This window comes from Malaclemys terrapin, chromosome 16, assembly GCF_027887155.1.
Source record: "Malaclemys terrapin pileata isolate rMalTer1 chromosome 16, rMalTer1.hap1, whole genome shotgun sequence".
Lineage (NCBI taxonomy): Eukaryota > Metazoa > Chordata > Testudines > Emydidae > Malaclemys > Malaclemys terrapin.
In genome coordinates, this window is record NC_071520.1 from 16,003,071 (window position 1) to 16,030,471 (window position 27,401).

Here is a 27,401-nt window from a genome sequence, read left to right on the forward strand (position 1 = left end):
CAGTCTTGGTTTCCCCTACCTCCTCCCGCCAGCCTTCAGTCCCAGTCACTGCCCCCCATACTCCTTGTCCCAATCTGCTCTAACCACAGGACCAGTTCTTGTCTCTTTTGCATTCAAATCAGGTAGCTTCCTCCTCCACACTGCCTGGGCCCAGCAGGGGAGGCATTCGAAGCACAGAAGAGAGTCCCCCTGCTCTCAGTTGAGGTGCCAGTACCTGATGCAGCCTACAGCAACCCAGACCAGAAATTTCAGAGGAAGTCTGGCTCAGCTCTGTGCTGGAGCACGTGCAGCACGGACAGAATCTTCAGGAAATTCAGCCCCTAAAATCTATGGAGTCTCTATGGAGCATGTTCAAACTGCAATTTTGCAAAGGCTTACAATTTGGCCAAATTTGGGTGGCTTTTCATTGGGAAGGCAAAAGGCACATCCTTGACACAAAGCCCACCCTCTGGTAAATATCAAGAACCTGCTCCAAAGCCTAGGGGCAGTACAGTAGTCCAAAGAAAAAGTCACCAGAACTTTAAAAAAAACCCAACCAAACAAAAAAAAACACAGGGCCAAAACAACATTTTCTCCTAATTTCTTGGAAACAGTGAGCCCATTTTGGCTGAAGCACCCACAAAATAAAGTTCAGCCTGAGGCAAATACCTGGCAGGGAAAATTTCAACCCAAATGATTAAAGTTTGGTAAAGTTATAAACAACTGTAAAAAAGGGTCTTGTAATGGGGTCAGTGTCTGGGGTCAGCATTGGGGCTGCTGGCCAGCCCCAGGGGGTCAGGGTCTGGGCTGCCACCCAACTGCCCAACCAGGTCCAGGATCGAGGCTGCCACCTGGCCCCCCACTCAGGGCTCCACTCCTGGCCCCACTCTGTGGAGGGGTCTCCAGGTGGGAGGCGCTGGGCATAGGGGTCTGTGTGGGGGCGCTGTGGTTCTCAACCGGTGGCCCAGGTAACACATTCTGGGCCGCATAAGGCAGCCCACAACAATAAACAGGTTAAGAAGCACTGATCTAGCACCAGTGGAAGAACTCTTTCCCTCCACACACAAACACAACTCTCACTCTATCTCAAATAAAGCAATACAAGAGTTCAGACAGGTGCGTCTGAGTATACAGGAACCAACTGGGATTACCATCTAGGGTCTATTTATCATTGTTAGCACAGATACTTTTGAGAAAGGTTAAACACTATAGAAATCAGCTTTTTTTAAAAATGCCTAAAGTGTACACAGTGCTTGGCCTCTCCTTCCACCCCAAGTACTCCACGTACAAGTGATCCCTTAAAATGTGGGACCAGTGCAATGCAGCAGTATGAGAAACCCAGAACAAAGTGTGCTTGGCATTTCACTGACCGGTCTAGTGGAGCTTAGGCATTTCAGAGGTTATGTCTACACAGCATTTTGGACTGAGCAGGAGCAAGCTTCCCAGCCCAGTTGACAGATTCAGCTTAGCAGGGCTTGTGCTAGTGCTCGAAAAACAGCTGAATGGAGAGTGCTTTGAAGTTGCTGCTTGGGCTGGAGTTCGGGCTCTGAAGCCCACCCCCGTCCTTAGGCTTCAGAACCCAAGCTCCAGTTCAAACTACAACTTCAAAGTGCTGCCTACACAGCCATTGTTCGAGTGCTAGTGCGAGCGCCACTAGCCCGAGTCTGTCAACCCAGGCTTGGAGGCTCACTTCAAAATGCTGTGTGGACATACCTTAAGGGTACACCTACCCTGCAATAAAAGACTTTCTGCACAGCAGGTGACCCGGTGGCAGCTGACTGGGGCTTGCAGGGCTTTGGCTGCAGGGCAAAACCTTGCAGTGTAGATGTTCGGGCTTGGGCTGGAGCCCAAGCCCTGAACCCTCCCTGTGAGGGTCTCAGAACTGGGGGTGCAGCCTGAGCACCTACACTGCAATTCTCAGCCCCGCAGCACAAGCTGTGCGAGCATGAGTTAATTGCCTCAGGCTCTGAAGTTTGTTATTGCAATGGACACCCTAAAAAGCGTGTCACAGAGGCTCAGGTGACAAGGGCTTTGCACTCAAGTGTTCTAATATTCTTCAAAGATTACTGTCAAGTCTCAGTAACTCATCAATGAAAATAGAATTGAGGAAAGAAAAAGCAAAAAGTTTAATGAAAAGGCACAATCTGTTTGAAATTTATCACCAAATCTCACATCCAAGATTAAATTTGCGCCATAAACATTTTCCCAGGCAGAAATAAAAGCTAGTATTCTTTTAAAGATACTTTTATATACTAGTACTGGAAAGCAGGGTTAAGACACAATGTCAGCTGTTAAACCATGAGGACTGGAAAAACTATTTGAGCTTTCCCCTCAGCAGATTCTCTCCCTTTCTGGGAGACACTTCCAACAAAGCCAGTCAGGCTACTTTCGACCATGACCTACTTTCTAGCAAGCATTAACAAGCCCCTCCTCAGTTTTCTCTAGTCTGTCAGCTAACACAATCCATTCCTCCTGGGATATGGAAGGGCAGCTTTTGGATGAAGCATGCTGATTGTTTAAAATTAAATCACCCTTTGTTACTGATGCGTGTGAATCGCAAAGATATGACCTATAATCCCTGCACATCAATTAGTTACACACTCTGAATCCCTTTGGTCCGTGTCAACATGTTCATCATTCCCCTGTTAAAGACTTGTTGCTAATGAGATTTTGACTCTGCTGGATACATACCCATCTGAAAAACAATCAAAACAGACTCATTTTGTTCTTCAGCCTCTCATGGATAGTGATGGTGGGGAGCAGCAAGAGTTTTAGTTACTAAATGCAGAGCTTTCCAGATTCCTTAACTGAGTTAATGTTAAAAAATGTTAGTCACCTAGTCATCTACCTAATAGCCTATGGCAGTAAGGGACAAAAACAGAGAGCGATGCCATCAAGGATAAAGATCTCTGCAAATTCAACTATGATGGCAAAGTCACTGAGGAGTCAGAAGCATCAGACCCTGAATTGGCCAGCCACAGACAAAGCCTGTAGCATAATGGACAAGGTGCAGTAGTGAAGAGACTTTGGCCCTACTGTAGGCTGATAACCACCAAAATGGGATACTGGAGATGGGGGAAAAAAGCAGGTACAAAAGATAAAAATAGATTTGTGTCTTACATTGCTGAATCTCTGCCTGCATCTTTACTTACACTTCAGGTTCTTTTAGAGATCACAAACCTGTTCTTAGTTTCACATCTTTGACGTTCGAGAAGCAACCACACTGGACAGTCAAGAAAAATGCAGATGATGTTGCTTGGCTGTTTCAGTTTTAATTGCAGAGCAGCAGGCATACTGAGTACTACTTAACATTTTAAAGTGAATTTAATGCTGGTGAAAGGTGCCACATTGACAGCCTTGGAGACAAAGTCTTTAGTGAGTACACGCAACAGATACACTGTGGGAAATAGAAGTGCAAGCCTAACCCCAGTTAAAATTGACCAGTCTGCCTCAATGCTGCCTTGGAGGTACCTGGTCTAGGGGTAAGAAGACAGTTCAGTCTCCAGACCCATTCAAGCTACAGCTACTCTGCTGAGTCTCCTATATGACTGCCAGCTGTGATGTATTTTAATCACATGGACAATGTCCACTCAGAGCTAGACCAATACCATCCATTCATTTCCACAGGTCAAACAACAGCCTCTAGTTAATAACGTCTTTCATTCACTACAAAGTAGATCCAGATTTGGGCTGGTGGCTTGGAAGTGAAAAGGGGCATCTCTCATTAGCCACTTCCAGGCCATCAAGTCCCAACAGTAAATATTTAATTAAACTGACACTCCAGATTAATCAGAGTCCTGCCTTTAGGATTGCAGAGATTTGCTTGATGGTATAAGCTTGACTCGCAGAATCTGGCAACAACACTGCCATAACAAAGGGAATGTTAATAAAAGATGAACAGGACAATAGAACCTGAGAGTTAGGAACACCTTGGGAATGGAGGTTGTTCGTAACTCTGAAATGTTCGTAACTCTCAACAAAACGTTACGGTTCTTCTTTCACAAGTTTACAACTGACACTGACTTCCTACAGCTTTGAAACTACTACGCAGAAGAAAAATGCTACTTTCCCTTTATTTTTTTCAGTAATTTACACTTAACACAGTAATGTACTGTATTTACTCTCCCCCCCCCCCCCCCCCCTGCCCCGGTCTCTGTTGCTGCCTGATTGCATACTTCAGGTTCCAATGAGGTGTGTGGTTGACTGGTCAGTTCCCAACTCTGGTGTTCATAACTACGAGGTTCTACTGTACAATATAAAATATTAAACCTGCAATTTTAATGCAGTCCGAGATCTTTTACCAACCCAGACAAAAAGTATCCATAGCCAATGTTTATGAAAACACAGTTTATGAAAAATACAGAGAAACAGAGGTACTGAAAAGCCTTAAGTCTCAAATTTTAGTGAAGTCTGGACAAGAAAAGATCTGTAGGGAGCCTCATACTGAATCTCATCTAAGGCTACAATGTTTCATGGCTTCCAAGTGTCACAAACACAAAAATGCATCTAATGTACCCCATCTTCCACCAAAATAAGAAGTGGAGTGAAAAAAAGACCATCTGTTCAGTCTGTAAAATCTAAATTAAAATACTTATTTGCTCTAGGAAAAATAAAGCATTAGCAATAACAGGATACATTTGTGTGTGTGTGTCCAGGGCCAGTCTACTGAATACCAAAACTACCTGTCATTCCCCAGATCCAGAAGACCAGGAAGGTACAGCAGCTTAATCAGCACCTTGCTGTGCTTTTTAAATTAGCCTCCCTGTTCATTGTAAATTTAAATAATAAAGTGTTTTTCAGAGTTTTACCTTTTGGCTGCGTCACAAGGAACCAAATATGACTCTTTAAAATAGATACTGGTGGTAACACACCTGTAGCTTGTCTGAGTATAATATACACACCTAGAGAAAGGGAAAACAACCTACAGGTAACTGATCTATGTCCATTATGAGAAGTGAGAGTGGGGAGGAAGGAGGGCAGGGGGAGAAAAGCTATATTATTTATATATATATATATATATATATATTATATTTTAAAAAGACAACAACAACAGTTTTCCAGCTAAGGACACAGCCCACTAACCCTGGTAAGCAAGTGATCTTATCATGGTCACCTTCATTCCCTCTATCCTCCTGCTCCTTATATTAATTTTCTTTATGACCATAACTAGTTATGGCATGTCGAATTTAGATTGTTCTCTTGGTAGGATCCATGTCTGAACATGTTTCTGTGGGATGCCTGGCAAACTTGTGAGCACTAGCCAAACAAAATATTAATAGTTTCACGGTACACAAAAAGGTGATCTTTTGGCACAAATTTAAGAAGAGTAAATAACGGGAAGCTGAAAGGAATGGTCAAACCCTTTCATCTTAATACCTGCAAATCTTTTAAACAATGCCTTCAACTGCAGCAGTGAATTCCCCAGAAGCCGAGATAAGGGGCTGACAGGGTATTCAATACATCCATTCAAAGTGTGCAGGTCACATCTTTTTTGTTTATTTAAAGTACAGAGAACGATATATGGGGCAAGATTAACAGGGATTCAGTGCAAAAAAGTTGTTCTAGTTTTTAATACCTTTGCTCAACCATGAAAAGTTGCAAATCACTATTTCTAACACTATCACAAATAGCAATAAACAAACTCTTTCCCAAACTTGAAGAGCAGTTCTGCGTAGCTCAAAAGTTTGTCTCTTTCACCAAAAGAAGTTGGTCCAATAGAAGATATTACTTCATCTTCTCAGCTACAGCTCGAACTCTATTTTGTGTTTGTACAGCACCTAGCGTAATGCGGGTCCCCCAGACACTACCACAATACAAATAAATATTTAACTGTCAATCTTGCAGTACCTTACCCTTGGGGAATATTTTTTTTTTTTTTTTTTTTAAACACAGATGTTCAATTTGGTATAAATTTTGAAGCAATTTCTATTAGCTCTGTTTTAACACTAAAGTCTCAAGGCATTTTGTGGCAGTTCAGTTAAGTCTCTTACTGGTATCTTATATGCCACAAACATCAGATATTCGGGGATCAAGACAACCAGAGGCAGGGTTAATTCATCCAAAATAATTCCTTAACAGTTGAAGATTTCCTTGTACATTATGATCCTTGTTGATGGTTTTCCAGTGCCACATTTCAGCTCAGTTTTGGTTTTCCCTGAAGTTGTGATACATGGTGTGCATAACAAAAGGACTAAGAATAAAGTGGGATAGCATGCTTTGTGGGGACCACCTGCTGTTCCAATGAACATAGCAGGGGTCCCAACACTCTGAGATGATGTGCATGGACATGCTAGCAAAACGAAAGCTGGACCTTTTGCCACAAAATTCATGTAATTACATTTAGATTGTTCACTGAGATTTACTAATTTCTGAAGCAAATGAGGCAATAAGGAAAATGTGGTCCAAGCACTACATATTAAATAGTTTATCTTGCTGAAAAGGGCTTCATGTGAAACTTGGCACACAGAATAGCCACATGTTCCTGCAGGTTCATCCTCAAGATATTTGAGGCAGAGGCCTCTTACCCCCTCCAATTGTAAACACATCTGGAGAGATCTATTCACCGTTCAGTACAGGAAAAAAACCTCACTCTCTCCTGAAACATTGCTGCAAACACAGGCCATAGGAATACAGTCACCAGCGTTATCAGAAGGCATTCTCCCTGGCTTATTCTTATCTACGAAAGTGTCTCCGCTTCTGGAAATACCCAAAGGGTGAGTTACTGAGTGAAATCAGACAGTTTGGCAATCATGTCCCAACAGGCACTGGTAATATTTTTAAGCAGTCCCAGTACATAATTTTGAACCTTTTTTCCTATCCTACACAGATCATGTAGCCGAACAGATAGATAGGCTTATGATCATTCTCCTTTTCTCCCTTTTTCTGAAGTATGTGAAAGTCACAGTGTGGCCACATCATACCTAAACCAAGTCTCTTTAGGGAAGCTTCCACTAACACAGGTTCCTCATGAAAGGTAACTGTTCTCTACTTTGTAATAAGCTATTCTACACGCAGAGAACCTGTGTATTTTTCGTTACTGAATCTTTTATTAGAACTAAAACAGTCCAAGAAACAACTTTGCTCCAAGTTTCCAAAGACCCTCCTTGGCAAGTTTACCAAAAAAGTAAAAAGGTACACCTGGTGTGACATTTACACCTGCAAAATATTTGAAGACTCGATTGAAAGTTGCACAAGTCACAAACAAAGCCATCCACTTTGGATTCTAGGGCCACAAATGCCCCCATCCTCTTCATCAGCATGGATCCTTGAAAAGCATCCTCCAGAGGAGACTTGAATTTCTGATTATCCCTTTGGCTGGGCTCCAGGCAGATGAAACCTGAAGCTACCACACTACTGAGAAGTGATCATCCATTTTCAGGTATCCATGGAGAAAGTATTCCATTGCCAGTGGAAGTTCCTGCTTTCCCACATCCTGTCAGGGGACATGTTTGATCATTTGGATTTCAAGCCTATGCTCCAGGTCTTGAGCAGAAAAAAGATCCATACTGGGAGGAATGGGCAGCACTTCTGAATTTATCTTGCTAAAGAACAGTATCTGAGCAGTGTGATTATATTCCCTAATGATTAGGGGATCTTGGCACTGCAGAAACAGAAAACTAATGAGCAGATAGCCTACGTGCAAGAGGTTCCACAGGCTCTCCATCTGATAATATTTTCTTTTAACACTGACAGGTTGACAATGCTTATTGGACTTTATAGAAAGAGAGTGTTCTGTATGGATATGAGAACAACTTAGGAAAAATCTCCAAGGAGAAAAACTGGAAAGCCACATGAAAACAGAATTAACAATGCTCCATGCCTTGCTTGGCAGGCCTTGAAAATCCTTGAACACGATTACTGTGTTGTAGTAGCGTCCGGAGGTCCAGTCAAGGAATGGAGTACTCCAATGTACTAGACACTACACACAACAAAAAGACTGTCCCTGCCTGCCCTAAAGAGCTCTAAATGCTCAGGCATCTCACCTTCCTAAACTACTCGTACTCCCACCAAAAGTATTACTCTAGCTTCAGTAAAGAGGGATCTCCTTTAACCCCAAATCCTTGTTTAATCATAGCCATTACGCACCCTAAGACCGCTCACAAAGACTGAATTGGTTGGATTTCAGTACCTTCCAGGACAACAACAATTTTTCTTTTACCATGGACTCAAAATTAGTTATAATAGCTGTTCTAGACTTTCTTCCTAAAGGTAATTAAAGGCTGTTGCTGCCTATTATCTGAACACACATCCGGAGCAATGTAATTAAAATGTCAATTGCGGCAAGTTATTACACCATTCACACAGACTAAGATGAAAAAGCAAAATCATCTTTCATTTAACCAGCAAAGGTACTTGTCATCTTCACAGACTCAGCCAAGACATCCATACCATCCAACCTATTAAAAAAGGTTGAATGTCCCTTTAATTTTGGTTATTATCCTGGTCTTATTGTCCAACACCGAGTTCAAAGAGATATGAATGTGGTCCATGCAGCTCATCTACCAGAGGCCATTTCTGAAAGATTTGGTCCAATGTTGATTTGAAAGGCAAATGTGGAATCTAACTTCTAGTGAGTTGTAAAAACTTTGTCACAAATTCGCTGAAGATCTGGCAGCCATTCCTTCAATACATCAATACACCCTCCTCACAGTTTTTACACCATGTGGTTTCTTTTACCATAATACTGTAAAACAAGAAGGCAAGATTCCAGCCCTATGATATGAGTCAATGCCTAAATCATTTATGATCTAATTTCTTGACTCGGTCTTGTCAATTCTTTCCATTTCTTTTTCTCCGTCTCAAAATAAACAGATTTTAAAACACACAGATATTTAAGGAAGTTTCACCTTGGCCCTAACTTTTGCATCTTTTTCCAGCAGGATTTCCCCTATTTCAACAGCCAAACAAGTGGTTTTTTTTAAAGCAGTAAGAATTGTTTTAAAATATTTTTATAGCGTGAAATGAATACATCCGCAGACAGTGAAGTCAAACTTTTTCATATCACTTCCATTAACCTGACAAACCAGTCTCTCACATTTAGTGCAACAGTTAATTTCTCTGGGATGGAGTGAATTTTAATTACTTGAGCAAAAAAAACCCCAAATATGTTTCCATAATCGCCAAAACTAAGGCTTTGTCTACTTTTGTCGGTCAGGGATGTGGGGGGAAAAACAAAAAAACCCACCCACGACCGACATAAGTTTCACTCACAACAGTGCAGGTGTGGACAGTGCTAGATCAGCGGGAGACATGCTATCGCCGCTCGCTGGGGGTGGTTTAATTATGCCGACAGGAGAGGTCTCTTCCGCCAGCACAGAGCAGCTACAAAGGAAACCTTACACGTGGCACAGCGGCTCAGCTGTGCCGCTGTAAGGTCTGTAGCGTAGACATAGCCTAACAAGACACACCGCAATGTCCATTAGCATTTGGAAGAACTATTAAGCCCTTGATAATGGGCAAAGATCTAATTTGTAAAGGGCCTGAGAAGCCAGGGACGGATTAGGGTTTTGAGAGGCCCCTGGGCCAGAGCAAGTGGGGACCCCTCCCCATCCCTTCCACCTGCAGTGCATCACTCCCTCCCTCCCCCACCCACGCTCCTGCAAGAGAAATGGGGTCAGGGCATGGGGGCTTACCCCACTCCACCTACCATGCAGGTGGAGCGAGGCAAACCTCCGCGCCTTGACTCCACTCCCTGGCTAGAGCGCCGGGTAGAGCGGGGCAAGCCCCCGCGCCCCGACCCTGCTCCCTAGCATAAGCACCAGTTGTGCAGAGCAGGTCAGGGTGCAGGGGTGCCCATTTTTCCAGGGCTCCCCAGTTGGCCAGTGCCCCAGGCACAGGCCCCGTTGACCCAGTGCCTAATCCGCCACTGTAAGAAGCAAACATGAATGAGGGTTTTTAAAAATATATAAATGAATTAATTCAGCTACAACACTCACACTTTTTAATTAGAGGCTAAAAGGTACTTTGAAACCTGTGTGTTAGTTTCCCCAGAAATCCATGCTGCTTTGAAAACAATCGATTATCACCAGGAAATGAACAGAGATGGTTCTGCTGGGAACAATTTTTATCCCATTCAGGCCCACGGTACAAGTTTCAAAGAAATTAAAGTGCTGAATGTAACAAAGCCAAGGCACCCCCCACCACTCCAAGACTGCACACCACCTGCTCGGCCAGGCATCACATTACTATGTGCATGTTGTTCGGCAGTTCTTTCAAACAAGGGATTAAAAAGGTACATTGTCAAGGCTCATAGACTTAAAATTGGACCCACCAGCAGGGTTATGATTGAGGAGGCATTAATTGCCCTCTCTCTGCAGCCCCCTTCTTCTGAGATAGGGCACTGAAGTGTATCACAGTCACCTTCTCGATACACTTTTAGGAGAGCAGAGCTGACAGGCACAGTGGGAGGAAGCCGGAGCCTGTCTTCCTAGAGAACCCCTATGCCCAGGATTTTTTGTTGTTGATGCCGAGTCTCTCAGATTAATATTAGCCATGTACTGGAGACGTTTTAATCCCTCGCCCCACCTATTTATTTTAAGTAAAATATTCTCAAGGGTCAAGAGAATGAGAGCCTTAAAAACATTCATCCTTTTAAGCTACATGAGACTTCGGGCAGACAGTTTATTTTGAATGAGAAAGGGGATTTTCCTACAAGGCTGGGGGGATTCTCAGCCTTTACCCCTCGGCAACCCCGCAGCCAACCACCCTTTTCCCCTCCAGTGACTTGACCTTCGGACTCCTGCAACTGTTCCTCTTTAGTTGTATACCCCAGAATCCTTTGTGTTGCTTCATGGAGCTCTTAAGAAGCAGGGCAATAATTGAGGGACCAGGACTTGTTTAACGTAGGGAAACAAGGGTGGTATTTCAATTGAGTTAGCTCAAATCAAACTAGCTTAACTCGACTAAAACTCCACTTAATGCAATGGTCCCCAAACTGGGGTCCGCAGAGGAACATTTGAGGGTTGCAACAGGGTCTGGGCCAGCCCCCTGGAGAGCAGGGTCCAGGCCAGGCCCGCTCTGCTCCAGCCCCACCTACAGGCGCCACACCTGGCTGCAGCTCTGTTTCTGGCCCCACCTCCAGGCTCCCGGCCCAGCCCAGCCATGGCTCCAGCCTCAGCCCTCTTACCCATCTGCATCCCCTGGGAGCCGCAGCCCTGCTCCCAACCATGGCTCCTGGAGTTTGCAGAAAGGGGGAAGGGCAGCACGACATGAAAATTTTGGGGACCACTGACTTAATGCCTACACAGTTTAACATCTTTAGCTGCATTTTAGCAAGTCGAGTTACAGTTTGGCTATAGGCACTCTGATCAGAGTACAACGCAGCCAGCTAACTCACCTTCAAATGTGCTTGCCTGTATCTTAACAAGCCATCTTTCCTGAAATGTGCCGCCCAGAACTGGGCACAATACTCCAGTTGAGGCCTAATCAGCGCAGAGTAGAATGGAAGAATTACTTCTCGTGTCTTGCTTACAACACTCCTGCTAATACATCCCAGAATGATGTGGGACTGTCATGTGGGACTGTATCAAAAGTCTTGCTATAACCAAGATATATACACTTTCAGAATGCAGAGAACTAAATAGTCCCCCCGGAGTCTGTACTGGGACCAGTACTATTCAACATATTCATAAATAATCTGGAAAAAGGGGTAAACAGTGAGGTGGCAAAATTTACAGATGATACTAAACTACTCAAGATAGTTAAGTCCAAAGCAGACTGCGAAGAGTTACAAAGGGATCTCACAAAACTGGGTGACTGGAAAATTAAATGGATGAAATTCAATGTTGATAAATGCAAAGTAATGCACATTGGAAAAACATAATCCTAACTATACATATAAAATGATGGAGTCTAAATTAGCTGTTACCACTCAAGAGAGAAATCTGGAGTCATTGTGGATTAGTCTCTGAAAACATCCAGTCAATGTGCAGCAGCACCATTATCATTACGAAAGGGATCGATAAGACAGAAAATATCATATTGCCGCTATATAAACCCATGGTACACCCACATCTTGAATACTGCGTGCAGATGTGGTCGCCTCATCTAAAAAAAAAAATATTGGAATTGAAAAAGGTTCAGAAATAAGCAACAAAAATGATTAGGGGTATAGAACAGCTTCCCTATGAGGAGAAATTAATAAGATTGGGACTTTTCAGCTTGGAAAATAGATGACTAAGGGGGCACATGATAAAGGTCTATAAAATCATGATTGGTGTGGATAAAGTAAATAAAGTGTTATTTACTCCTTCTCATAACACAAGAACAAGGGATCATCTAACAGGCAGCAGGCTTAACACAAAAAAAAGCAAATATTTCTTCACACAACCCAGAGTCAACCTGTGGAACTCTTTCCCAGAGGATGTTGTGAAAGCCAAGACTATAACAGGGTTAAAAAAAGAATTAGATAAATTCATTGAGGATAGGTCCATCAATGGCTATTAGCCAGGATAGGCAGGGATGGTGTCCCTAGCCTCTGTTTGCTAGAAGCTGGGAATGGGCAACAGGGGATGGATCACTTGAGGATTACCTGTTCTGTTCATTCCCTCTGGGGCACCTGGCATTGGCCACTGTCGGAAGACAGGATACTGGGCTAGATGGACCTTTGGTCTGACCCAGTATGGCTGTTCTTATGTTCACTGCTACCCCCTTTTGCCCCCCCCCCATCTACTAGACCAGTGACACACTCAAAGAAGGAAATTAGGTTGGTTTGGCATGATTTGTTCTTAAATCCACATTGGTTATTACTTAGAACCCTATTATCCTCTAGTCAGTGGTTTTCAACCTGTGGTCTGCAGACCCCTGGGGGTCCACAGACATTGTCTAAAGGATCCGTGAAAGGCTGTCATTCCCATAGAACAGTGGTTTTCAACCTGTAGTCCATGGACCTCTGAGGATCCACAAATTATGTCTAAGATTTCCAATGGGGTCTGTACCTCCTTTTGAAATTATTTAGGGGTCCACAAATATGCTCTAGGTACTTGCAAACGGATTAATAATTTGTTCCAGTTTCTTTCCAGGTGTCAAAGTTAGGCTGACTGGTCTATAATTCCCGGGGTCCTCTTTGTTCCCCTTTTTATTGATAGGTATTATGTTTGCCCTTTTCCAGTCCCCTGGGACATCACTCATCCTCCAGGAGTTCTTAAAGATAACTGCTAATGTTCCAAGATTGCTCCAGTTAAATAAGTACCTTATGGTGCATCTCATCAGGCCCTGATGACTTGAATACTTCTAAGTTATCTAAATATTCTTTAGCCTGTTCTCTCTGTTTTGGCAGCTCTCCTTCCCCACAAAGTAGAGGACCTACACTTTCCTTCATCTTTCTCTTGCTCCTAATGTATTTATAGAACCTCTTCTTATTGCCTTAATGTCCCTTGTGCCTTGGCCTTTCTGATTTTTGTCTTTACATGCTCGTGCTATTCTTTTGTAATCATCCTTAGTAACTGTGGATTTCATTTGGATTTTGGCTTCCTCAGACAAAGGGGTGCCTCCATGCAATTTTTGTATTCACGCATCTATATTGGTTTAGAACAGTGGCTCTCAAACTTTTTTACAGGTAAAGCAGCAAAGAGTCCTGTGGCACCTTATAAACTAACAGACGTATTGGAGCATGAGCTTTTGTGGGTGAATACCCACTTTGTCGGATGCATGTGACTAATGCATATGATTTTTTACTGGTGACGCCTTGCACATAGCAAGCCTCTGTGTGCGACCCCCCCCTTATAAATTAAAAACACCTTTATAAATGCTGGAGGCAAAGCGGAATTTGGGGTGGAGGTTGACAGCTCGTGACCCCCCACGTAATAACCTTGCAACCCCGAGGGGTCCCGACCCCCAGTTTGAGAACCCCTGGTTTAGAAGCAGATAGATAAAGGAGTACCAAAAAAAATTGTGCTTAGATCAGCCCTAGGAAACAGATAGAGATTAAAACATTTCCATTGTTTAAAAAGAAATTAGATGCTTTACTGTGCCCTAGCAGATCACTTCTTAATTCATTTCTGTGAAGTGTGCTAAGACTTACAACACCCCCGCATTGGTAAGTATTAGTTTTCCCATAATTAAAGTGGAGATAATGAAGCACAGAGATCTCAGAAACTTGAGAGATGGGGGAGGCATGTGACTTGCCCAAGGTCACAGAGCAAGTCTCTAGTAGAGATGCAGGAACCCAACTCCCAAGTCACAGTAGTGCACTCTCCTCACAAAAGGCAGAATATCAGTGAACTGGAGTGGAACAGAGATTAATATTGGAAAAGCTCCCCCGTTTTTCTTCTTTGCACTACTTAATTGTGTTAAATGAATTCATCCCATTTTTAAGATATTCCTCAACTCAGAACTGTCTCCCTTGAAACGCCTTTGCCACAATATACACATTTCTAGCTGAATCCAGCTCGATTATCTGTTCAGATCTGACATTCCATCAGACCAGATATAATCTGAACAACTTCATTCCTTAGAAACAGGTACATCTGATCCCAGCTGGCTGACTTGTGTGGGCACGCTGGGCAGTGCTGTCATATGCCAGTTACGTAAAACATCCTGTCAAGCACACAACTCTTTGCGAGCCCAAGATGTCAAAGTGCTGATCTCAGTACAAGGAATGAGATTACTATCGCTTTTCTACTTACTCTGTGTTGGATGGAACTTCAGAGACATTGCTTGGGGAAGCGTCCCGGCAAGGAGGCAAGACAGCCAGAAACACCCAACACGTTGTGGCTCAGCTGCAGGAGATGCTGAGTCTGGTTCCGAAATTATAACCATAGTAACATCAGTGTTTTAGATCATAACACACCAAGTAAGGAATTATGAGATTGTCCAAGAGCTGCTCCAAAGGGTAATCAAAGAGGAAGTCGGAAAGGTCAATATAGATTTGTTTCTTCTGCGTGGACATTGGCATCCACACTGTACCTCCCAGGGATGTTCAAAAACAAGGAGGAATTAAAGGATGAGGCAGCGGGGGGGAGGGAAGAAAAATGCTTTTTTAAACCATACGTTAAAAAAAAAAAAAAAAAAAAAAAACTAACCATGGCATATTTGTAAGTTCCTTCAGAAGAGGAAGGAAGTGGTTGGTATGCTGGCCTGGGACTTGGGAGATCCGGGTTCAATTCCCTAATCCCCACACATTCCCTGCATGACTTTGGGAAAGTCACTTAGTCTCTCTCTGCCTCAGTACCCCATGTGTAAAATGGGAATAGCAGCCCTGCGCTACCTTGCCTTACAGTGCTGTGGTGGGGATAAATACAATCAAGACTGTGAGGCGCTCAGATATTACATTGATGAGAGGGGTCATATAAGTACCTAAGAGTTTGATAGCTAAATAAAAGTTAGTGCCTATAATTAACACTATGAAAAGTGGCTGTCCAGCACCTCTAAAATGCCTAGCTAGTAGTGAGCCATAACAACTTGAGGGTAAACTACACAAGATTCCAGCACTGTTTTTAAACTTCACTACAGAAAAAGGGAAAATGATTTATTCACAGCCATGTCACCACCTTCTCATTGGACCAGATTTTCTTCCAGCAAGTCCACACAAGGTAACTTTGTTGTCCGGATTAAGAAACTACTGTTGCAATTAACCTTGCCTAATTTATTTCTTTAAATAAGCCTGGAGACACAAATATCTGCATAAATCACCAACGCATCACAGAAAAAATTCTTTCTGCCTTCAGCTCCAAGCAAATAGTATGAGGAACAGAACATAGCAACACAATGATGGATTAAGAAAACGGCACTAAAATTATTATCTGGCTGCACAAACTCAAGGCTTTAAATCCTTTTCCCACCCAGCCTCTCCCCAGCACAGGTTTCCTCCTCCTACCTCCCAAAACTATCCACCTCCACACAGTGCAGGAGATGCCCTTCCAGGAAACCCAAACTCAACGTCTCCCAATTCTCTTCAGTCCCAATCTTCACCCCATTGATCCTAGGCTGGGCTCAGGTGTAATGACAAAGAATGACATTTCTTTCTCTCTCTTGTCTATGGATTCAGCAATAAGGCAACAGGAGTGTCTTCATTTTTTTCTGCAACAATGTATGTAACTTCTTCCTTCAGAGGATACAGCCCTCTAGATGGGATTTCTCTCTTCCCCGCCAACCTTCCGAGGTTGGGTTCTCCAAAGAGAGGGATTATGGGAGGAAGGGGATTACTACTGAGGAGAGGTCGGAGGCCAGTCAGGTTGGCATAGCTGAGCCTCAGAAGTCTAGAAACCTGCGTCATGGCTCACAGACAGGCTGAGTGCTCTCAGAGATCACCAGGAACATTTTGCACTGGCCTCGCTAGTTCTTTAAAGTACAGTCTCCATCAGCTGAAATTATAACACGGGCCTGTTCCTGAGACAAGAGTCAGCATGTCAGAACACCATGTTCATTATGGCCAGTGATGGCAATGGTGCACCATGGAACAGGGCTTACTGAATTAACATAGTTAAGATGGAACGACCTTGCTACAGGACCACTTCATGTTCTACTGAAAGGGAGGGAAACTGCTCTGCATCTGGCTTGCACACCACACGTCAAAAGAAAAGGGGCTTCTCTGAGTCTATACTACCATACATAAGAGAGACTACTAGCACGATTACTCCCTCTTTTTGTGTTTGCACAAAGCACTTTTAAACACAATGCTCTGCATGGTTTTTAAAAAAAAATAGGTGTCTTAAAGGTAATCTGACTATCTGGGAACAATAGATCTATCCGGCTTTGAACAAGGTTCCAAAAGCCTTTAGCTGATCCGTGGAGTAGTAAGTGCTTGCAGGCTGGGCAGAGTGGATAAAAAGGCCATCATTCCCCCTTTCCCTACCCACCAAAAGAAGAGCTTTGATAATTTCCCCAACACACTAACACCCTTGCAGGTTTGCTACCAGCTGCATAACACTGAAGAGAATATTTGCTCTAAAAGAGCCTGCTCATGTTTAGAGTTTGGAATGTTGTATCCAACTTAAGCATCTCCTCTCATCTGCCTGCTGGGGAAGTCTGTAATCAGAGGATACAGGAGACATTTCAAAAAGCAATTTCTTCCCACAGCACACTCTGAAATCAAAGCAGTCTAGTGACCATTCTGTGTAATGACTGCCACCTTGTGCTCAAAGAAGAAACTGCAATTACTCTAGAGAGCATATTGCAAGGAAAGACTCTGACACAGACCATAATTAAAGGAACAGTTGTGATCAGTAGGCCTGAAATCTGATCTGTTTTTGTTTTGCTTGTATCTGTTTGCAAAGTCTTTAACTATTTGTCTTTTATCCCCCAAAATAAATACTTCAATGTTGTTGTTTTTTAAAACGAGCAGCAAAAGAAATCAATGGCAGCAGCATAACACTGACAATAATGCTTCACACTTATATGGTGCTTCACGTGTTCAAAGTGCTGTACAAACTAACCATTCATACGCAATCCTACAAAAAACTAGCATACATTTAGAATGAAGGGAAGAATAACAAAGCAGAATGCAGTTTTAAGATTTAATCTTCCCTGGGGTTATTATAAACAGTGAGATGGAAGAAAGGATTTGAAATTTACAGAAGATATCGTAACAATATCCTTTTTAAAACATCATCTAACAGCATTATGAGCAGTAAAACCTCTGGAGTTATTAGCACAGGTTAAGATCACTCATTTTTGACTGAAAAGAGCCATTAACCAAAGTTCTGTTCCGCTTCCCTCTTACAAGCAGACCTTCTAATCCAATCAGAGCCTTTTCTTGGAACCCTAATTATTGCTCTGACTAATCAGGCTTGAGGGTATCAATGGTGGTGGAAATAAGGTCAGTTTACTCATGCACACAGTCTCACTGAAATTTCTAGGTGCAATGCAGGAATAAGACAAGCAGGATTCAGCCCCAGGGTTCAAGTTCCAGGGAAACCTAAACATCCCATTGTCAGCCTCCGCCACTACAAATTTTTCAGGCTTGCTTCGTCCTTCCTACCCTCCAAGCATGGATCAGGCACAGACTACATTCCACAGGGAAAGCAATTAGGACCATGAGAGCGTTGTGGTTATTAGCATTTAGTCAAAAATATTTCCCATTTTTTGGTTAAAACAAACATGTCCTGGTAAATATTTTAGTTTCAACACTTGCCCCTATAAATAGCAATTTAAAAGCCCACAGAACCCATTTATGGAACTAAGAGACAAAAGTTTCTCTCTTCACAAATCAAGTAAGAGATATAAGCAAGTAAAACATGTATTTTATTAATAAAACCATTACTACCTACCTCCCCTGTGATTGGATTGGTCCCATACTTCTTTATCCAAGGAACAATACTCCTGAAAAAGAGAGGAGATAAGACAGGAAGTCACACACAGAATTAGGAACCCACATTCACTGTAAAGACCTGTTTTATCATCTTTAACTGGTTATGAAAGCCCAACTACAGACGTATTTGAAAGAGGCAAGTAGCACCAAGTGACCTTTTATCATTGATACTGTACTGCAGCTTTGCAAAAGGTTAAGAGCACACCAACTCCCTCCCATGACAAACTGATATTTTACATACCCTACAAAAATGTTATTTGCCCTAGATGAGTGGGTAAAGCTGATGCACACTCCGCAGCAGAATTTTCCCCCACAGTATTTATGGATGGCTCATCTCATTAGATAAACAAAACAAACCATGTCCCCTTCTGACTTTTAAAAATGAAAGACAAAAGCATTTTTTAATCTGCAGGTCTTGGCTTTTGCTGACTGCTTGCTGCAGTTTAACAGTGGTGAGTACATCTCCACAGAAGAAGAAATGAAATCCAATGACCGAATAGTCCCAAAAACCTCTAAGTGAGCTGAGAGGGAAATGAAGGCATTTTTAGTGTTAATAGGACTCCTCTTCCCAATGCACATAGTAGGCAAAGTTACCCCCAAGTGCTGCTGCATGATGAATTTTTCATGTATTATAAATCTCTGAGTCCCTCCACACCTAAGGTTCCCTACCATGCTATCAAACTGGTAGGAACACAAAAGGCTATGGACCATCATGCAATAGCCTGTGCCAAGAGGCACAGTTAAAAGCACGCTGCTCCAGCACAGAAACACTGTGCATTTACAGCAACAGCTGTAGCCTTCTACATATAGCTATGATTTTGAGAAACAGAACCATTTGAGAAGCGAAACAGGCTTGGACGAGAAATCTAAGCACCAGAGGGAGAGAGAGGAACGCATGAGTTCTAATCCCAGTTCTGACACAGATTCCAATCACGACCTCGAGCAAGTCACTTAGCCTATACAAAAAACTAAAACAAACAAAATAAAAATGGAAGTGAATGACTTACAGCAAATCAAAGACTGTTCCATCTGGTGTGCAAACTGGATATTCGAATGGTTGCAGAGATAAACTAGGAAAAAGTACACATTTATTTCAGATTTATCAAAAAGTCACCTGGAAAGTCACAATATTAAACTAGCAAATATCATTAGCTTCTATTTGAGCCCTAAACCCAGGTCTACATCAGTGAACATAAAGTGAGCCTTGCAACTTACATCTGACTATGTGGAATTTACTGACACTGCATCTTGATTTCTTTCATTCTAGCACAGGGGTCGGCAACCTTTCAGAAGTGGTGTGCCGAGTCTTCATTTATTCACTCTAATTTAAGGTTTTGCATGCCAGTAACACAGTTTAACGTTTTTAGAAGGTCTCTTTCAATAAGTCTATAATATATAACTAAACTATTGTTGTATGTAAAGTAAATAAGGTTTTAAAAATGTTTAAGAAGCTTCATTTAAAATTAAATTAAAATGCAGAGCCCCCCCCCGGACTGCTGGCCAGGACCCAGGCAGTGTGAGTGCCACTGAAAATCAGCTTGTGTGCCACCTTCGGCACACGTGCCATAGGTTGCCTACCCCTGTTCTAGCATCCGTGTTTCATCAGCAAGAAGTAAATTCTAAGCACAAAGAACTAAGATGTGAAAGGTCCTTGCAACTTAATCATTGGCTCTAAATGATGCAGGACAGATCAAGGATATAAAACACAGTGAAGGGGAACAACTTGAGCATCAAGTCTAGAATTTTATAAGTATGAACTTATTTGAACTTTGCATGTTAATTCTTTGCAAATTTTACAGTTTATATATTCCTTTTGAACTTTACAGTTATTACACACAACCCCTCAGACACTGGGCTTCATGGAGTCGAAACATAAATTTCAATCCTTGCTGAAATTTTGTTGGTGTCACATTAAGGAACAATAGTTACTTTCCCTGATATCTGTCTGCTCTATCTACCACTACAGGAAACATGATTTGGTTAAGGACTCAAGACAAAAAAGATTTATTTTTTTTTAATCTTACCTGCAGTGATCAAAAGATAAACGTCTAAAATTTGCCTGTGGAATATCTGTTTACAAAAACAAAAAGCAAAATAACTTTCATAAATCCAAAGTATTTGGGGCAATAAAAGGTGCTTCTGATACTTATGATTAATCCTACATGATATATATTTGGAAATTACTGTTTTTGATATGTCAAGTAGTAATTTGCTCCTGACAAAGACAAATAGTCTAAATCCTGTGAAACAGTAACAAAAATCAAAACTTCACAAACCAATGCAGAGCAAACCTCAAGTCTGCTCCACAAATGAAACTGGAAGAGTTAGAAAAAGGCAAGCTTTTAAAGTAGTTGAGATACTCCTTGGCCTGTTTCCCCCTTTCCTCCAATTTTTGTGGTTTTACAACCACATTATCTTTTTTTTTTTTTTTTAAATCGCTTCCTTCTCTGTTTTTAAAACCCACACTGACAACAAAGGAATTTAACCAACTATAAAGGGGAAAAGTGAAACTGACAATATACAAAGAGCTGTCAAATGTACCATGTACAGTAACTCCTCACTTAAAGTCATCCCGGTTCAGTTGTTTCGTTGCTCATTTAAAGTTGCGCAATGCTCCCTTAAAACATTGTTTGGCAGCCGCCTGCTTTGTCCACTGCTTGCAGGAAGAGCCACCCATTGCAGCTAGCTGCTGGGGGGTGGGGTGGGGGGCTTGGAACCAGGGTAGACCAGCAGCCCCCCTATCAGCTCCTCGCTCCCCTAAGTTCCCCGTGCAGCAGCCACCCAGCAGGCTATCAATTGCCAGCAGTTCAGCTGTCCCTCCCCTGACTGCCATGTGCTGCTCCTGCCCTCTGCCTTGGAGCTGCTCCTGGGAGCCTCCTGTTTGCTGTGCAGGGGGGGGGGGGGGCGCTAATGTCAGGGTGTCCCCCTCCTCCCTCCACCCACCCCCTTTACCCCATCCATAGAGCAGGGACAGGGACAGGACAGGGCTCCTATGGAGAGTCAACTTGCTGATCTATTTAAAAAGGCAGTGTACTGAGAGTGGGGTTAGCGTACTTAAAGGGGAAATGCGCATCACTCACTCACTCACTCTCTCTCTCTCTCACACACACACACACACACAGTGTGCATCTCTGTCTGCCATGCTGTCTCCCCTCCCTCCATTCCTGCTGCCTTGTAGAGTGTGAGGCTACATTAACGTGTTAACCCTTGAACCTAACCCCCCCAGCCCCATTTACATTAATTCTTACGGGGAAATTGGATTTGCTTAACATCGTTTAGCTTAAAGTCGCATTTTTCAGGAACATAACTACAACGTTAAGCGAGGAGTTACTGTAAATAACCTTGGGGAGGGCACTCTGAACATGAAGGGCCATCTGAAAGAAGAGGTGGTGATGCCTATGGGAAAAAGAAACAAATGAGGTCTATACTGACATCAGAGGCTTTGACGCTTGGAAAGGGTGGAGGAAAGAATGGGCGAGACCAGGTAAGAGATGTGACGCACGGCTGTGAAGGCAAAGACAGGGAGTTTAGGTTTGATGGACAATATAATGTGATACTACTAAAGACACTCAAAGGAGAAGCTGGGGATGACATGGTTGAAACAACAGCATTTTGGATTTGTGGACAAGGTTAGCATTAGAGACCTGAAAGGAGATGACAACTGTAGGTGGAAGATGCTCAGGATGTGGACAAGCGATTTAGTTATAGGAGAAAAACAGGTGAGATTTTCAAATTCTGTGGAAGAAAAGGTGACACTATTTGGCCGAAGCCTGACTGTGAGGGAAGAAAGAGGGTGGAGTCAAATATAACACCCAGGCTACAGGTACCAGGACCCCAGTGCGACTACAAGGATGCTGGAGTTGCTAACCCCAACTGAGAAGGCAGGAACTGGACTGGGTTTTGGAGGAGCTCCGATGTGGTGATGCTGAGATTGAGATGGCAGCAAACTATCCAGGATGGTACTTCACAATACCAGAGGGAAGTGCAAACTGAGGAAAAGGATACAAGCCCAGAGTGGAGAAGGATATCTGAAAGTCATTGATGTAGAAATGATAAGTAAATTCATGTACAATAAGCACATGGGGTAACCAGAGGACAGGACGTAGAGGGAGAAGAAAAGAGGGCTAGAATGGCACCTTGAAAGACTCCAACAAAAGACGAGGGTAAGCAGAGAAAAAGAGTCACTGAATGGATGGTTGGAAAGGTAGAGCAAGATCCAAGAGAGGATACAACCAAGGAAGGCAAGGAAGATAGGACATGATGAAGGAGAGAGCAGCCAACAAGATCAAAGGCAGCGAGAAAGGAGAAGGTGGGGAGCATGGCAAGCAGGCCTTGAGACTTAGCCAAGGGAAGGTCATTCACAACTTCGATGAGAGCAGAATAAGGAAGTAAGGGGAAGGAGACATTAGCACTGAAGTGTGAACATACACATAAAATATAGAAACAGTCACAAGAATTAACGTAGAAAGAAAACACAGCAACTTTAAACCGTTTACCTGATTTCTTTCCTCCATAAAAGTGTGTGTATTCTGCACATGTTATGTACCTAAAGAGTAAAGGGGGGGAAGTGTTAATGCTTAAAACATCGCACTACAACACTAACTATATTTAGCAGAAATTGATGACTTTTCAAACTTAAAAAGTTCTATTAATAAGAGATGTTAAACATTCTTAGTTACCTGACTTTTTCACACCTTCACCCAATATTAACCAACTCTGATATTAGGTGTCACATCTTGGCCTTCCTAATATCCAGAACAGAGCCTTTGGGCAATACCACAATGATAAGAAAACAATAGTGTGCTGTCACCATATCCTGCCAGAGGTAGTGACATCCATGTTATAACACAATTTTATTTTATTGTCACCATGGATGGGAAAGCATAATTCCACAATCACATCAGGGAACTGTGCTTTAAGCCTGGTAGCTAAAGGACCAAAGCTGACTCACAACTCCCTAATACAGCTGTTGTTTCGTATTTTCCCAGCCAAACGTTTTTTTTTTAAATTGTGTAATACAGATATCCCAACCCATGCCCAAGCTGTGAGCTTGCACACAGTATTTGTAAAGCAGACAAGCTCTTGATCCTATCTAGCCGCTTCTGAACCTGGGAGAGTAAAGGCCAGTAATCCAAATTAAGGCCACTGTAATTCTGACTAAATGAGGGTGTTCTGTTTACATGCAGATTTAAGTGGTGTAACATCACATTCACACCCTTAGTTAATTCGTATTAACTTTCCCAGATGTCCCCATGTAGACAAGCTCTAGGGCTATGTCTACACTACACAACTTTTAGGCTTTGGCTACACTGGCGCTGTACAGCGCTGCAACTTGCTGCGCTCAGGGGTGTGAAAACGCCCCCCCCCCCGAGCGCAGCGAGTACAGCGCTGTAAAGCGCCAGTGTAATCAATGCCTGCAGCGCTGCACGCTCGCTCGCAGCGCTGCACGCTACTCCCCTCGGAGAGGTGGAGTACATACAGCGCTGCGAGATCTCTCTCGCAGCGCTGGTGGCGCGACTACACTCGCGCTTCACAGCACTGTGAAGTCCCGAGTGTAGCCAAGCCCTTAGTGACATGGCTGTGCCGCTACAGCCGTGCCACTAAAAGGCATACAGTGTAGCCACTATTTGTCTGCACGAGAGAGCTCTCCTGCAGACAAAAAACTTCCACCCACAACAAGCAGTGTTTTGGGGGAGGGTGTGTGTTATTTTACACACCTCTGAATGACAAAAGTTTTGATTTTCGCTTGCCCGTATCGACAAAGCCTGAGTGTCTTTTAAACCTGAAGATTATTTCACTGAGCCACCCTCATTCACTGGATTGTGCCTAGCCCAGGGGTTCTCAAACTGGGATCGGGACCCCTCAGGGGGTCACAAGGTTATTACATGGGGGTTTGTGAGCTGTCAGCCGCCAACCCAAACCCCGGTTTGCCTCCAGCATTTATAATGGTGTTAAATATATAGAAATTTTGATGTAGAAAGGGGGGGGGGGGGAATCACACTTGGTGTGTGAAAGGGGTCACCAGTACAAACGTTTGAGAACCACTGGCCTAGACCCTGGCCCTGCCTGCTCCACCCATGCAGCACCTATGTGGGAAGGGAAGGGGTCGGCTCTGTCGGCCACTGGCTCAGAGGACCCGCCCGCGGCCTATCGGGCTGCCCCAGAGGCAGCTGCAGTCGGGCAGCGCTGCACGCACAGGCTTTGCGAAGGGCTTTAAGCTCTCCCGGGCCGAGGGGCGGCGGCTCGGACACCCAGCGCCTGTAACGCAGGGCGGGAAGCGCCGGGGTGCCGCAGCCTGGGCGGGGCGGTTGGGGAAACCAGGCCCGGCCACCCTCCCCGAGCGGCTTCCACGGGGGCGGCCATGGCAGAGGGCCCGCGGGCCGAGCCCCGCCAGGACAGTGTCCCCCCCACCATACACTCACATCTTATCCTTCTGGTGCTGCCGCTTCCCCATGGCGGCGGCTCCAACTCTTCCCCGGCACAGGAGACGCGCCCCCTACCAACGGGGGTGGGGGGACCCCAAACTGCGGCGGACCACCTAGCTCCGGCCGGCGGGCTCCTCCAGGGCCAAGCCGGCTCTCCCGGGCAGCACAGCGACTTCCGGTAGATCGGCGTGCGCCGCTGAACTGGCCCCCCGGAGAACCAGGGCGCCCCAAGTACCGTTCCGGCCGCTCCTTCTGTCCCCTCCCCTGGCGTCCCCGGGCTGTTAGGGCGGGGTCTGTGTCCTGGCCCAGCCTGAGTGTGCGGCGCTGGGACTCGCGCAAGGGACCGGAGCTAGGAGCCAGGATGTGCAGATGCTCCCAGCTGAGCATCGCCCGCTGTGACTTAGTTCTGAAATCTTTCTCCTTCAGGCCGCAGAGGCAGCCCTGCGCCGCGAGACAGACCGTAATCGAGGAGAGGAAAGAGCCCGGTGTAGTTACCAAACCGCTGGGGAATGGAGTGAAGGAAGGGGGCGGGGGACAAAACAGCAAACCTCTTTTGTCCAGCTGTCGATCCCATTCATATAACAACTGTTAAAGCGTTGCTGTTATGAAAGGTAGATCGAGCTCGCTAAAGTAACTGTAATAACGAAACAAGGACAGCCTAACACCCAGGAAAGAAAAATGGATGTGTTAACAGAAAGCAAAACCGTGGGTGGAGATTGAAGAGAAAATGCTAAGAGGCGAGAGAATTTACTCTCTCCATGGTTTAAAGCTGAATCTAGTTGGCCACCGTAAACCCACACCCGCTATACACCACTCCCCCGAAGCTAAAACCACCGTCCTGCATTAAGTTCCACCTACAGGAACTTAGTGCTGGGTGGGGTTGTCTTTGAAAATTAGGCAATAAGTAGAAATAGCCAAACTGAGGTCAACTTTACAGCTGGAGGTTGACCTAGCCTCTCCCTCGCCCCCCCCGCTTTGTCATACTCTTTAGCTGCTTGTCCTAAAATGAGGGTTGCTTTATGGGTTGACTTTGGAAACTTTGTTTTAGGGGTAGGGGATAAGGAGATTAGTGGAATATTAAAACCTGCTTTCACAAACAAAACAGAGCTTGTATTGGTTCACAGACACCTCACCCATATCATAACCCCAAGCTCCTGTTTTCTTTTTTCGCCTTCATGGTAGCAAAGCTTTCCCATTGCAGCTCTCAAACTCTGTTCAGTTTTTCACTATTCCACAAAAATCATTACTTCAGAAGTGAGGGATACTTTTAAAATATGCTAATTATAGAATCCATAACAGCTATTCCGAGCCCAGCCTGACTCAAAGTAACGTAGACTAGAATTCAGTTTTCAGTATTTATTTCTCTTCAAAGTCAAGCAGACGCCCCTCCTCGCACTGCCAAAAGTTAGTCTATAAACTGCTTTCCCTTCTGAATTTGCAGTTATGTGAGGTACTTGCATTTCTACCGTGGCTGTCACCCTAGTATGCAGGTGCTGTAGGGTTGCCAGCTCTCCTGGTTTTGCTGGGAGTCTCCCAGAATTGGGCTCTACCTCCCAGAGACTACTGAAGCCAAACTGGGAGATTTTAGACTGCTAAAAGTCTGGCTGCACAACGGGGCTAAGGAGGCTCCCTGCCACTTCTGGAAGCAGCTGGCATATCCCTGTGGCCCCTCGTAGGGAGAGGGGTCTCCGTGCACTGCCCATGCCCCAAGCACCAACTCCACAGCTCGCATTGGCTAGGAACTGCAGTCAATGGGAGCTGCGGGGGCGGTGCCTGCAGGCAGGGGCAGCATGCGGAGGCCCCTGGTCCCCTCTCCAGGAGCTGCAGGGATGTACTGACTGCTTCCAGATGCAGCACAGAGCCCCTTGCTCCTGCTTACCTTGGGCGCCCTGCTGCACAGCCGACTGGGAGCCACCCGAGGTAAGTACCGCCCAGCCAGAGCCCACACCCCTCCCCAGCCCTGAGCCCCCTCCCAAAGCCTGCACTCTGCACCCCCACCCCTTCCCCCAGCCTCCAGCACCCAAACTCCCTCCCAGAGCTTGCACCCTGCACCCCTTCCTGTGCCCTAACTCCCTACCTCAGGCTCAGCCCAAAGCCCCCTCCCACACTCTAAACCCCTGCCCCAGGCTGGTGACAGTGAGTGAAGGTGGGGGAGAGGGAGCGATTGGGGGGGGGAGAATGGAGTGAGCAGGGCAGGGGGCCAGGCAAGGGTTTTGCATTTGTGAGATTAGACAGTTAGCAAGCCTAAGGTGCTGACATATATTTCACCAAATCCCACCTAACATACTGAAGTTTGTGCTGTGCCTTAGGGCCTCCAGTTGCAGCGTGTACTTATAATAGTTGGTCAGATTCACTTACAGAGTGAGTTTTCTAAAGAATTTTATGTCATCTCCTAGAGCTGGTTTGTGATACAGGAAACATCTCTAATAGTTACTTTTACATTCATAGGACTGATTTAAAATGCTAGTTAGTTGTGCTCAAGTTACTTCCTTGCATCCAAATCTACATATTCTAAAAGAAATGCAATAACTTAATTACTAAATATGCACTAACGAGAAAAGACTTGAATGCCAGGTTAACATCTTTCAGTGAAATATTATTGAGTTTCACAATTCCTCATCATTTTCTTAGTAGCTATTTAATTATTGGGTAAGCATCATGTGGTGAAAGCCTAATTTGTACATAGAATCATGGAATATCAGGTTGGAAGGGACCTCAGGAGGTCATCTAGTCCAACCCCCTGCTCAAAG

At 44.3% G+C, this 27,401-nt stretch overlaps 1 protein-coding gene across 1 annotated transcript in view; it reads right to left on the reverse strand.

Annotated features, from left to right (window-relative positions):
- Positions 1 to 24,853, reverse strand: part of PPIL2 (peptidylprolyl isomerase like 2) — a 139,830-nt gene extending 114,977 nt beyond the window's left edge. The window contains exons 1-5 of the mRNA XM_054006054.1: positions 24,649 to 24,853; positions 22,723 to 22,772; positions 20,251 to 20,296; positions 19,234 to 19,296; positions 18,186 to 18,237 (exon numbers count right to left, since the gene is read on the reverse strand). Of these exons, the coding sequence (XP_053862029.1) occupies positions 18,186 to 18,237; positions 19,234 to 19,296; positions 20,251 to 20,296; positions 22,723 to 22,772; positions 24,649 to 24,680 (243 nt within the window). The 5' untranslated portion in view covers positions 24,681 to 24,853. The remainder of the gene's footprint in view (positions 1 to 18,185; positions 18,238 to 19,233; positions 19,297 to 20,250; positions 20,297 to 22,722; positions 22,773 to 24,648) is intronic.
- Positions 24,854 to 27,401: the final 2,548 nt, after the last annotated feature.